This window comes from Artemia sp. Qi Xiang Cuo, chromosome 14, assembly GCF_049724085.1.
Source record: "Artemia sp. Qi Xiang Cuo chromosome 14, ASM4972408v1, whole genome shotgun sequence".
Taxonomy (NCBI): domain Eukaryota; kingdom Metazoa; phylum Arthropoda; class Branchiopoda; order Anostraca; family Artemiidae; genus Artemia; species Artemia sp. Qi Xiang Cuo.
This window is the reverse complement of record NC_142807.1, coordinates 9,674,603-9,688,305: the sequence shown is the minus strand read 5'-3', so window position 1 is coordinate 9,688,305 and position 13,703 is coordinate 9,674,603. Positions and strand designations below refer to the sequence as shown.

Genomic DNA, 13,703 nt, shown 5'->3' with positions numbered 1-13,703 from the left:
GTCGCTACCATGCATTGGCAGCATTTTTCCGTAATACCAGGTGACTGTTTACCTGCTTTTTTTAAAATACTTTTTCGACATTATATGGTATCTATTCAGGTAATAAACTAATGGTTTGGACTCCGCAACCCTTGCTTACCGTCTTCAATTTTCTGAGCCTCAGTATCTAGCGGATCAATCCACCAAATTGGTCTATTTATGGGTAGCCCAGTCGTACTTGCTTCTTGGGCTAGGCTGACAATATAGTCTCCGTACTGGCTGTGAAGAGCTGTAAAATGACGACAGATTCCAATAGTCTATAAATATAATATGCAAGTTAATATGGGTGATATTCAAAGGCAAAAAAAAAAATCGAAAATCATAAAGACAACTGATTTCCTCCGAAAAACAGGACCAAAATATACATTTACTTGTTGAAGATGTTACATATATATATATATATATATATATATATATATATATATATATATATATATATATATATATATATATATATATATATATATATATATATATATATATATATATATATATATATATATACTACTACTACTACTAACAACTCACCGCAGCACCAAGCCGCCTGAGACCAACACAGCTACGCACGCTCCTCCTCCACCCCAATCTATTCAAAGCCTCCTTTTACACCCGCCCACGAAGTTCCCATTTCCTTTAAATCCTTCTTTATGACGTCCTCCCACCCCAGACGGGGACGACCCGCTCTCCGTTTAGCCCCAGATGGCTGGCCGAAAAGGACAATCCTTGGCAATCTGCCATCCCTCATCCGCACAACGTGCCCCAGCCACCCCAACCTTTCCCTCATTATAGCCCTAGAAAGTGGTATCAAACCACACTTTTCGTATAGCCCATTGTTTGAAATACGGTCAGTCAGCCTGGTACCCAGAACAGTCCTTAAGTAATTTCTCTGGAAAATATCTAGCAGATCTTTATCCACATTTCCGAGCACCCATGCTTCAAAGCCATATTTGACCATTGTCAACAGTGCAGCTTCTAATAGTATAATGTTGGTTTGCAGATTTATCTTACTATTCTTCCAGACGTTTTTTAACTGTGAAAAAAGACCCTGAACCTTGGCTATTCTATATTTAACATCTTCACTGCTCCCACCATTTTTACTGATAATACTACCCAGGTAAGTGAAGCTGCCCACCTGATCAATCTTTTCATGACCCAACTTCACCTTTTCATCTTCACTTATTCCTAGCCTTAGTGACTTAGTCTTCCTAACATTAATTTTCAAACCTGCTCTAACAGCATGAACATTCAAAACCTCTAACACCTTATTGATTTTGTTCGCACTTTCACCTAGGATGCATGAATCCTCAGCATACTCCAAATCGAGGAGAGTTTTTCCTCCACATTTGATTCCGTGGTCTCCCACTACCTTTCCTGTGCTCCTTAAAACAAAGTCCATCAAAATAAGCCATATAAAGGGAGATAGAACACAACCCTGCTTAACTTCTGATTTAATACAAAACCAGCTGTTAACCACATTGCTTTCCTTAACCGCAGCAGTGTTATTCTCGTAGATAGCACTAATAACTTTAATGTATTTGTCTGGTATACCATACAAGGATAAAACCTTTACTAAAGCTCTTCTATCAACAGAATCCTTGCTCATAATCTATAAAACTGAGGACCAAAGGTGTTTGAAAACTAAGGCCCTTCTCAATTATTAGGCTAAGAGTGAAAGTGTGATCGACACATCATCTACCTTTTCTAAAGCCACAGTGTTTTTCTCTTAAAACTTTGTCTGCAGCATCTCTCAGGCAAAAAAGCATCATATTACTAAGTAATTTTTTACCTACAGAGACCAGACTAATGCCTCGATAATTACCACATTCACTTTTATCACCTTTCTTATAAAGTGGCTTAATTAAGGTTTACCTAAAATCATTAGGTACTTCCCTTTTTCAAAAATCACAATTATAATCTTCGGTAACTTATTTCTAACCTCAGAGCCACCATTTTTAAGAAACTCATTTACAACCCTATCAGCACCTGGAGCCTTATTAGTTTTTAATCCTTTTAGTACTGTTAATTAATTCCTCCTCACAAAACAAATCTTCCTTCACATCCAAGGTATCACAAACTCTTTCATCTTCCTCTATATTTTTTCCTGCAACTCTATCTCGGTTTAGCAAATTCTCAAAATGTTCGGCCCATCTCTCTTTAATTTTTCCTTATCGCTAATTGTGACCCCATTCCTATCTTTAACTGGGACAAGTCCGGATTGACTACTCCCTCTCAATTTGTTAACGTGCCAGTACAATATTTTACTATTATGCCGTCTAGCTGCATCTTCCAGATCCTCGGCAATTTTATCCATGGCCTCCACTTCACACCTCCATAGTTCATATTTTAATGCTTTCTCCACTTTCTTCACATTTCTTTTGTTTTCATACAATCTATTACTCGGATGATTCTTGTTCAAGTCTTTTCTCCTAACAATTTCAAATACGGCTTTTTTACTCATATTCTTAGTAGGACTTCTTTCTTTCTTTCTTATGGCGCCTTCGGTAACTTCACAGATTGCTCTTCAAAAATTATTCGAACCACCTTTCGCATTATCAATTCTTAAGCTCTTAAGTTTAGTATTCAACTGTTCCTGGAAAGTTTCTCTTAATGTTTCACCCTGGGGCCTACCAACATCATAGTGTACCGGGAGGTAGTCACCCTTTTGATGTTTTAGCTTTAAATTTACCCTTGACACTACTAGATGGTGATTTTTACTTTTAACATCAACAACGGCACTCCTATATACCCTAGTATCTTGTATTGATCCTGCCAGTCTTCGGTTTACTATAACATAATCAATAAGGTTTGCTGTCTTACCATCACGTGAATACCATGTTAACTTATGAGCCATTTTATATATATATATATATATATATATATATATATATATATATATATATATATATATATATATATATATATATATATATATATATATATATATATATATATATATATATATATATATATATATATATATATATATATATAATAATATATATATATAAGATATTGCCCAAAAAACTAAAAACTATATGCGCAATAGCGCTGCCTAAGTAAAGAACGATGTTGGCACACTGTATTATTTTTTTCTCCATTCCCGGGCACTTTATATCGAAGGAGTTGTCGTAGAAACTTCAAAAAGGGCTCATTCGATTGGATATTGGAGTGGCTAGTGCCCTTTTTAATAGTCGACAGTGATTGGAGGGCACCTCGCTCCCCCCCCCACGCCCATCATTCCCCCAAACACATCCAATCAAAATTTTGAGATAACCATTTTGTTCAGCGTAGTTGATTTCCATATAGAAAATATATTTTGAGGAGGAAACTCCCCCACAATCCTCGGGGCAAGGGTTTTAAGTTGTGCCCTGAGGGTATATAAGAACGATGTTAGCACAATGTATTATTTATCATTTTTTTTTTCCTTTAGAGCAGGGCAGTTCGTATCGAAGAAGTTGTCGTAGAAACTTCGAAAAGGGCTCATTCAGTTGGAAATTGGAGTGGCTTGTGCCCTTTTTAATAGTCGAAAGTGATTGGAAGGCAACTAACACCCCTTCCACGCCCATGATTCCCCCAAACACATCCAATCAAAATCTTGAGATAGCCATTTTGTTCAGCGTAGTTGATTTCCAGATAGAAAACATGCTTCTGAGGAGGACACTCCCCCACAATCCTCGGGGCAAGGGTTGTAAGTTATGCCCTGGGAGTATATAAGGTTTTTATAGAACATGTTGTCGTAGAAACTTCAAAAAAGGCTCATTCGATTGGAAATTCAAAGGGCTAGTGACCTTTTTAATAGTCAAAAGTGATTGGAGGGCAACTAGCCCCCTCCAAGCCCAACATTGCCCCAAACACATCAAAACAAAATCTCGAGATAGCCATTTTTTTCATCGTACTTGATTTCCACATAGAAAACATGCTTTTGAGGAGGACACTCCCACAAAACCCTTGGGGCAAGGGTTGTAAGTTATGCCCTGGGGGTATATAAGGTTTTTATAGAACACGTTGTCGTAGAAACTTCAAAAGGGCTCATTCGATTGGAAATGGAAATGGCTAGTTCTCTTGTACCTAATAGTTAAAAATGATTGAGGTAAAGTAACACCCTTCCACAACTACCAGTTCCCCAAACACATCCGATAAAAATTTTTAGATAGTCCATCTGTCCCACAACGTACAAAATTCATGAAATCATACATTTGAACAGGAAACTCCTCCCACAGTCTCCAGATCCATGGTTATAATTTATCTCATGGGGGCATATACTGTTTTTATTGAAATCTTTGTCGTAGAAACTTGAAAAAGGGCTCATTCAATTTAAAATTCAAACGGCTAGCACCCTTTTTAATAGTCAAAAGTGATTTGAGGGCAACTAACCGCCCTATCACGCCCACCTTTTTTAATAGTCGAAAGTGATTGGAAGGCAACTAACACCCGTTCCACGCCCATGATTCCCCCAAACACATCCAATCAAAATCTTGAGATAGCCATTTTGTTCAGCGTAGTTGATTTCCAGATAGAAAACATGCTTCTGAGGAAGACACTCCCCCACAACCCTCGGGGCAAGGGTTGTAAGTTATGCCCTGGGGGTATATAAGGTTTTTATAGAACACGTTGTCGTAGAAACTTCAAAAAGGGCTCATTCGATTGGAAATTCAAAGGGCTAGTGCCCTTTTTAATAGTCAAAAGTGATTGGAAGGCAACTAGCCCCCCCCCAAGCCCAACATTGCCCCAAACACATCAAATCAAAATCTTGAGATAGCCATTTTGTTCAACGTAATTGATTTCCACCTAGAAAACATGCTTTTGAGGAGGACGCTCCCACACAACCCTTGGGGCAAGGGTTGTAAGTTATGCCCTGGGGGTATATAAGGTTTTTATAGAACATGTTGTCGTAGAAACTTCAAAAAGGGCTCATTCGATTGCAAATTGAAATGGCTAGTGCCCGTTTACCTAATAGTCGAAAGTGATTGGAAGGCAACTAACACCCCTTCCACGCCCACCATTTCCCCAAACACATCCAGTAAAAATTTTGAGATAGCCAATTTGTCGATAGCCAATTTTGTAAGATATTGCCCAAAAAACTAAAAACTATATGCGCAATAGCGCTGCCTAAGTAAAGAACGATGTTGGCACACTGTATTATTTTTTTTTTCTCCATTCCCGGGCACTTTATATCGAAGGAGTTGTCGTAGAAACTTCAAAAAGGGCTCATTCCATTGGATATTGGAGTGGCTAGTGCCCTTTTTAATAGTCGACACTGATTGAAGGGCAACTAGCCCCCCCCCTACGCTCATCATGCCCCCAGACACATCCAATCAAAATTTTGAGATAACCATTTTGTTCAGCGTAGTTGATTTCCATATAGAAAATATATTTTGAGGAGGACACTCCCCCACAATCCTCGGGGCAAGGGTTTTAAGTTGTGCCCTGAGCGCATATAAGAACGATGTTAGCAAAATGTATTATTTATAATTTTTTTTTTCCTTTAGAGCAGGGCAGTTCGTATCGAAGGAGTTGTCGTAGAAACTTCGAAAAGGGCTCATTCAGTTGGAAATTGGAGTGGCTTGTGCCTTTTTTAATAGTCGAAAGTGATTGGAAGGCAACTAACACCCCTTCCACGCCCATGATTCCCCCAAACACATCCAATCAAAATCTTGAGATAGCCATTTTGTTCAGCGTAGTTGATTTCCAGATAGAAAACATGCTTTTGAGGAGGACACTCCCACAAAACCCTTGGGGCAAGGGTTGTAAGTTATGCCCTGGGGGTATATAAGGTTTTTATAGAACACGTTGTCGTAGAAACTTCAAAAAGGGCTCATTCGAATGGCAAATTGAAATGACCCCCACAACCCTCGGGGCAATGGTTGTAAGTTATGCCCTGGGGGTATATAAGGTTTTTATAGAACACGTTGTCGTAGAAACTTCAAAAAAGGCTCATTCGATTGGAAATTCACAGGGCTAGTGCCCTTTTAAATAGTCAAAAGTGATTGGAGGGCAACTAGCCCCTCCAAGCCCAACATTGCCCCAAACACATCAAATCAAAATCTTGAGATAGCCATTTTTTTCAGCGTAGTTGATTTCCACATAGAAAACATGCTTTTGAGGAGGACACTCCCACAAAACCCTTGGGGCAAGGGTTGTAAGTTATGCCCTGGGGGTATATAAGGTTTTTATAGAACATGTTGTCGTAGAAACCTCAAAAAGGGCTCATTCGATTGGAAATTGAAATGGCTAGTGCCCCGTTTTAATAGTCAAAAGTGATTGGAAGGCAACTAACACCCCTTCCACGCCCACCATTTCCCCAAACACATCCAATAAAAATTTTGAGATAGCCAATTTGTCCCACAACGTTCAAAGTTCAGGAAATTATACCTTTGAGCGGGACACTATCCCCATAGTCTTCAGGGCAAGGGTTATAATTTATGCCCTGGGGGCATATAAGGTTTTTTATTGAAGTCTTTGTCGTAGAAAATTGAAAAAGGGCTAATTCGATTTAAAATTCAAAGGGCTAGCACCCTTTTTAATAGTCAAGAGTAATTTTAGGGCAACTAACCGCCCTATCACGCCCACCTTTTTCCCACCTTCTCCCCAAACACATCCAATCGAAATTTTTAGACAGCCATTTTATTCAACGCAGTTGAAAACTTTGGAAATTAGGTCTTTAAGGATGAAAACCTCTCCCCCCACAGTCCTCAGGGTAAGGGTTGTAAGTTATGCCCTGGGGGCATATAAAGTTCTTATTGAAAGCTTTGTCGTAAAAACTTCAAAAGGGCTCATTCAATTGGAAATTGAAGAGGCTAGCGCCTTTTTTAATAGTTGAAAGTGATTGGATAGTGACTAACGCCCCTCTCACACCCATCATTTTCCCAAACACATCGAATCAAAATTTTGAGATATCCATTTTGTTCAACGCAGTTGAAAGTTCTGTAAATTAGGTCTTTTAGGATGATAACCTCCTCAAACCCCTCAGTGCAAGGGTGGTAAGTTATGCCCTGGGGGCATATAAGGTTTATATAGAAAGTTGTTGTATAAATCATAGGCAGCGCGATTGCGCTGCCTATGATTTTGGCACATAGAACGTTGTTGGCACACATATTATTTTTTTTTCATACCCGGGCACTTCGTATCGAAGGATTTGTCGTAGAAACTTCGAAAAGGGCTAACTCGATTGGAAATTGGAGTGGCTAGTGCCCTCTTTAATAGTCGAAAGTAATTGGAGGGCAACTTGCCCCCCCAAGCCCATCATTCCCCCATACACATCCAATCAAAATTTTGAGATTGCAGTTTTGTTTGGTGTAGTTGATTGTCAGACAGAAAATATGCTTTTGAGGAGGACACTCCCCCACAGCCTTCAGGGCAAGAGTTGTAAGTTATGCTTTGGGGCATATAAGGTTTTTTATAGAAAGCGCTGTCGTAGAAACTTCAAAAAAGGGCTCATTCGATTCGAAATTCAAAGGGCTAGTGACCTTTTTAATAGTCGAAAGTGATTGGAAGGCAACTAACCCCCTCTCACGCCCACCTTTTCCCCGAACATATTCAATCAAAATTTTGAGATAGCCATTTTATTCAACGTAGTTTTAAGTTCTGGAAATTAGGTCTTTGAGGATGACAACACCCAACAACCCTCAGGGCAAGGGTTGTAAGTTATACCCTGGGGGTATATAAGGTTTTTACTGAACACATCGTTACAGAAACTTCAAAAAGGGCTCATTTGATTGAAAACTGAAATGGCTAGTGCACTTTTTAATAGTCAATAGAAATCGGAGGGCAACTAACAACCTGTCTATGCCCACCATTTCCCCAAAAACATTCACTCAAAATTTTTAAATGGCTATTTTGTTCCACTTAGTTGAAAGTTCTGGACATTATGTCTTAGTGGATGACAACCACCTTCACTGCCCTTAGGGTAAGGGTTATAAGTTATGCCCAGGGGGCATATAAGGTGTTTATAGAAAGGGTTGTCGTAGAAGCTCAAAAAGGGCTCATTCGATTGGAAATCGAAAGGCCTAATGCCCTTTTTAATAGTCGAAAGGGATTGGGAAGGCTTGAAATTTTCATAGTAAAGATCGATGTGGATATAATGTAATGAGTTTTTTGTTGCTGTTGTTGTTGTTTAGACCAGGGCACTTCGTATCGAAGGAGTTGTCGTAAGAACTTCGAAAAGGGCTCATTTGATTGAAAATAGAAAGGGCTGATGCCCTTTTTAATAGTCAAAAGTGATTGGACGGCAACTAATCCCCCTCCCCCGCCCACCCTCCCATTTGCCTTTATGTTTAAAACTAAATGTTGCGTTAAGATTAAATCAAAATGCACTATGTTAATGCTAATTCCCAATAAGGCATCTCAGCAGTATCCCAAGAACGAATGAGGGTATTATGTCCAAATTTTCGGGGCTACTTTCGCTCTTAAAATTTAACCAAGTCCAAATAGCGTTAGTGTATCCAACCTATACAAAGAAAGTAAGCAGATTACTATGCGAATGGTATCAAGTTTTCCATTTCAGGTCAACTAGAGGAGGTATGAAACAAAATTAAACACTACTATTTGTGTCCAGGTTTTTAAAAGGGTATATGCTGTTAAAAATTGCTGAAAATTTTTCTCCAGCATACAAATAGCAGACTAAACTATAAAGTCTTAAAAAAACGAAAAAATAAAAAGTATTATTTTCTTCTTCCCTGAAAAGACTCTGTCAATATAAAACGAACAGAAATTAATTAAAAAAACTTTTTCCACAAAATAATTTTTCAAAGAAAAGTAAAGAACACCATTAAACAAAAAATGAGCAAAGATAAAATCAAATGCTCTACCAAGCGTGTTTTCATCAAGTTTTATCAAGATCTATCAAGTTTTATCAAGTTTTATCAAGATCTATCAAGTTTTCTAAACTGAATTAAACTAAATTAAACACCACTATTTTGTCCAGATTTTTGAAAGGGTGTATGCTGCTAAAAATTGTTGAAGATTTTTCTCCAGCATACAAATAGCAGACCAAACTATAAAGTCTTAAAAAACGAAAAGATTTAAAGTGTTATTTTCTCTTTTCCTGAAAAGACTATGTCAATATAAAAGAAACAGAAATTAATTTAAAAAACTTTTTCCACAAAATAAGTTCTTCAAAGAAAAGTAAAGAACTCCATTAAACAAAAAATAAGAAAAAATAAAATCAAATAGTCTACGAAGCGTGAAGTTGCCGCAAATCAGCAATGATAAATAAATGAAATCCAAAACGACCAAAAATTACAATAAATAACCGAGTCAAACTCAAAACGAGCAGATATTAACAGTAGGGATCAAAACCCCAATGCCTTCCCAAGAGCCAGAACAAGACTTGTACTCTTCTGAAAAAATACAAATGTTTGGTCATTGTCAGTTAAATGTACATATAATGATGTCTGGTAGTAGTAATTCTAGTGCTACTTTATCCACCTAGGCTATAAAAGTAAGAAAATTTATATTTTTTTCAGCAAAGTGCAAATTTTGTTCTGGCGTTGGGAAGGCACAGGGTTTTTGAGCCCTACTTATGTTAATTTCTGCTGTGTGAGAGTGTGCTCAACACACTCTCTGGCAACGATTTATTCTTCTTAACATAATTTGCACTTTAATTTGCACTTTAATTAGCCAGAACATAATTTGCACTTTACTGAAAAAATATAAATGTTTTTACTTTTATAACTTTAATAAATCAAAATATACTAACATTTTGATTACTAAATATCAGTATATGTATATTAAACTGACAATTGTTCATTTGTATTTTTTTCAATAAAGTGCAAATTTTGTTCTGGCCTTGGGAGGGCATAGGGGTTTTGAGCCCAACTTATGTTAATTTCTGCTTGTTTTGAGTTTGAATCGGTTATTTATAGTAATTTCTGTTCGTTTTGGGTTTCATTTATTTATCATTGCTGATTTGAGATAGTTTCACGCTTCGTAGATTATTTGATTTTATTTTTGCTAATTTTTTTTTAATAGAGTTCTTTACTTTTCTTTGAAAAACTTATTTTGTGGAAAAAGTTTTTTTAATTAATTCAGAAAAATGCTTGAGAGTGTGGAGTTAAGTTTTAAGTACCGATTGTAGTGAAAAGGTAATCTGAATGGCTTAAGCGGAAATCTTACACTTTTTATATCTTAACTATTACGAAAAACTGGAAATTTAGTATTTAAGGGAAAGACCGCCACGTGCAGCCTTGCAATTTTTGGTAGCAGCCAGCACTTTACTAAAGAAAAAGAAACTTGGGTGAAAAATCAGCAAAAAATACAAATTTTTTTGTTACCTAATAGCTTAAGAAGCTTAAGAGTTTCTTTGAAGGTGATAAATAATACATTGTGCTAACATCGTTCTTATATGCCCTCAGGGCACAACTTAAACCCTTGCCCCAAGGATTGTGGGGGAGTGTCCTCCTCAAAATATATTTTCTACCTGGAAATCAACTACGCTGAACAAAATGGCTATCTCAAAATTTTGATTGGATGTGTTTGGGGGAATGATGGGCCGGGGGGGGGGGGCTAGTTGCCCTCCAATCACTTTCGACTATTAAAAAGGGCACTAGCCACTCCAATATCCAATCGAATGAGCCCTTTTTGAAGTTTCAAATACAGCCCTTTCAATGTTTCAAATGTTTCAAATGAGCCCTTTTTGAAGTTTTGAATACAAATTTTTTTGTTACCTAATTGCTTAAGAAGCTTAAGAGTTTCTTTGAAGGTAGAAAAATGATCAAAAACGAGATTTTTGAAGGCCAAATGAAAATACTGAAAAACACACAAAGTGAATATTTCGAGAGGATAAACACGTCTCTTCGTCAGTGCGAAACAAAAAAATATATTCAAGGAAAGTGCTGAAGAAAAAAAACAAACATGGAAAGTAAATGTGAAAAAAGGAAAAACAATAAAAAAAACAAAAAATTAAAAGGTGAATAAAATTCAATAAAAGCCATAAATTATAAGAATTAAAACCAAATACCTAACAACCATAAAAGTGAGTCATTCACCAATATCGGTGATTTGCATAAAAATCAAAAAATTGTGAACTGCCATCGACAGATACTAGCGAATAACTCAAGTTATTCGCTGTATCCATCGAATAAATCAACCATCGACAGTATCCGTTGATGGCAGTTCATAATTCTTCTGGATTTTTTTTTCAAATCACGGATTTTGATGAATTACTCACTTTTATGGTTGTTAGGTATTTGGTTTTAATTCTTATAATTTTTTGCTTTTATTGAATTTTATTAATATTTTAATTTTTGGGTTTTTTCGTTAGTTTTTTGTTGGTTTTTTTTCACATTGACTTTCTGCGTTTTTTTGTTTGTTTTTCTTTATAAAGAGGCTTTTCTTTATAAAAAAAAATGTTTTCTCTGTCCTCTTGACTTCTCCAATAACTGCGTAGTTTCTTTGATCATTCTTCTTCTATCCCTTAGAAAGTGTATCTCCCTGAACTATCTTCTACCATCCAAGCTTTCCAGTTCAAGCTTTCGTTTGTTAGAAAAGGGAGCATAGTGGACATTCAGCTATATGCTGATAAGACCAGTAGGCATACAAAGGACCAAGCATCTTCATTTTCATCACCCTCATCATCAAGGTCGACCTCATTATTGTAACCTTCAGAGTTATTGCTGTTAATGTCAACGACATTGTAATCATCGTTGACATCATTTTCTGCATTACGATCAATCTACCCTGGTCTCCAATATGGTCAGCGTTATCATTTCCACAATTTTTAAGCTGTCTTTTCGTTCTAAACAATGATAAGGTATTGGTCAGCAAAATCGACATCATGAAAGTCTCGTAAATCTCCCCCCTTAAAAAGCTACGTCATCTTATCCCGACCTCCCAAACACTGTCTCCATCAATTTGTCATAAACAGCTGACGGTACCTCGATATTCTTTTCCTGTGACGAGTTGTTTGCCAACAAAATTAAACAGTTCGTTGTAACGAACTGTATGTAAGGAGCGACCTGGCTCAATAGTGACCGAAACTCTAAAAAAAGGAATTTTGATTGCAATAGATACTTCAAAAGAATTAGGTTTTATGCTGATTTCAAATATATAACTTTCATCAAGTTTAGTCTTACCAAAAGTTACGCGCCAGAGAAAATTTGCCTTATTTTCGAAAAAAAGGAAAACACCCCCTAAAAGTCATAGAACCTTAATGAAAATCACCCTATTCTAGATGTTTCAGGTTTCTATCTGCAAAAATGTGGAATTTTGTATTTTTTTGCCAGAAGAAAGATCACGGATGCGTGTTTATTTTTATTTTTTTTTGTTGTTGTTTTTTCCAAGGGTGATCGTATCGACCCAATGGTCCTAGAATATCTTGGGAGGGCTCATTCAACAGAAACTATTACGTATATGATTGGGATCGCCCCCTAGTCAATACCACAATCTTTACAGAATTTTTTTTTTGTACTTTCATAAGAGCTATTTATTCTAAATAACTACCTTTGTGATTGAGGGGTCATTTTTAAGGAATTGGAACAAAATTCAAACTTTAGCTTAAAGAGCGAGCTATTGACTAGTAGGAGAACCTCCCTAATATACATAATAAAACTATTCGAAAATAGAAGGCCATTCTTTAAATTAATATCGGAAGTTATGCATATTCATTATTAATAGGAACGTTCATAAATAAAATTAAACAACTTTCAAGAAAGCCATTTAACAAAAAAAATTAAACTGAATAGGCAAATTGCGTTTTAATTATTCATGTACGGTGAGCCAAAATCAAAACCTGTATTAATTTAAAAACGTTCAGAAATTAAATAAAAAATTATAGCGGTGGGTTATTTATAATGCATAAGTACCAAAAACCCTTATTAGTTGTTTAAATATGCCTCTGCAAATGGTTTAGCTAAAAAGAGGTTACTAAAGCAGCTCTTCTTTTAGTAAATTAAATTAAAAAAAAAGTTTTTTTAACTGATAGTAAGGAGCAACATTGAAACTTAAAACGAACTGAAATTATTCCGTATATGAAATGGGCTGTCCCCTCCTCAACGCCTCGCTCTTTACGCTAATGTTTTTATTAATTTAAGAAATAGAGTTGTCACAAAGAGTCAAACTTTAGCGTAAAGAGTGAGGAGTTGAGGAGGGGACAGCCTCTTTCATATACGGAATAATTTCTGTTCATTTTAAGTTTTAATGTCGCTCCTTCCTATCAGTTAAAAAAAAACTTGATTTTTTTGTATATGAAAGGGGCTGTCCCCTCCTCAACGCCTCGCTCTTTACGCTAATGTTTTTATTCTTTAAAAAAATATAGTTGCGAGAAAGAGTCAAACTTTAGCGTAGAGAGTGAGGAGTTGAGGAGGGGTCAGCCTCTTTCATACACGGAATAATTTCTGTTCGTTTTAAGCTTTAATGTCGCTCCTTACTATCAGTTAAAAAAAACTTGCTTTTTTCGTATATGAAAGGGACTGTCCCCTCCTCAACGCCTCGCTCTTTCCGCTAATGTTTTTTATTATTTTAAAAAATAGAGTGCAAAGAGTGAGGAGTTGAGGAGGGGACAGCCCCTTTCATATACGGAATAAATTCTTTTCGTTTTAAGTTTTAATGTCGCTCCTTACTATCAGTTAAAAAAAACTAGATTTTTAAAATTTAATTTACTACAAGAAGAGCTGCTTTAGTAACCTCTGTTTAGCTGAACCATTTGCAGAGGCACATTTAAACAACTA

At 36.4% G+C, this 13,703-nt stretch overlaps 1 protein-coding gene across 1 annotated transcript in view; it reads right to left on the bottom strand.

Moving 5' to 3' along the window:
* The window catches only part of LOC148944104 (alpha-galactosidase MYORG-like), a 54,487-nt gene that overhangs the window by 4,224 nt on the left and 36,560 nt on the right, over nucleotides 1-13,703 (bottom strand). The window contains exon 6 of the mRNA XM_089099676.1: nucleotides 140-296. Coding sequence (XP_088955802.1) covers nucleotides 140-296 — 157 coding nt within the window. The remainder of the gene's footprint in view (nucleotides 1-139; nucleotides 297-13,703) is intronic.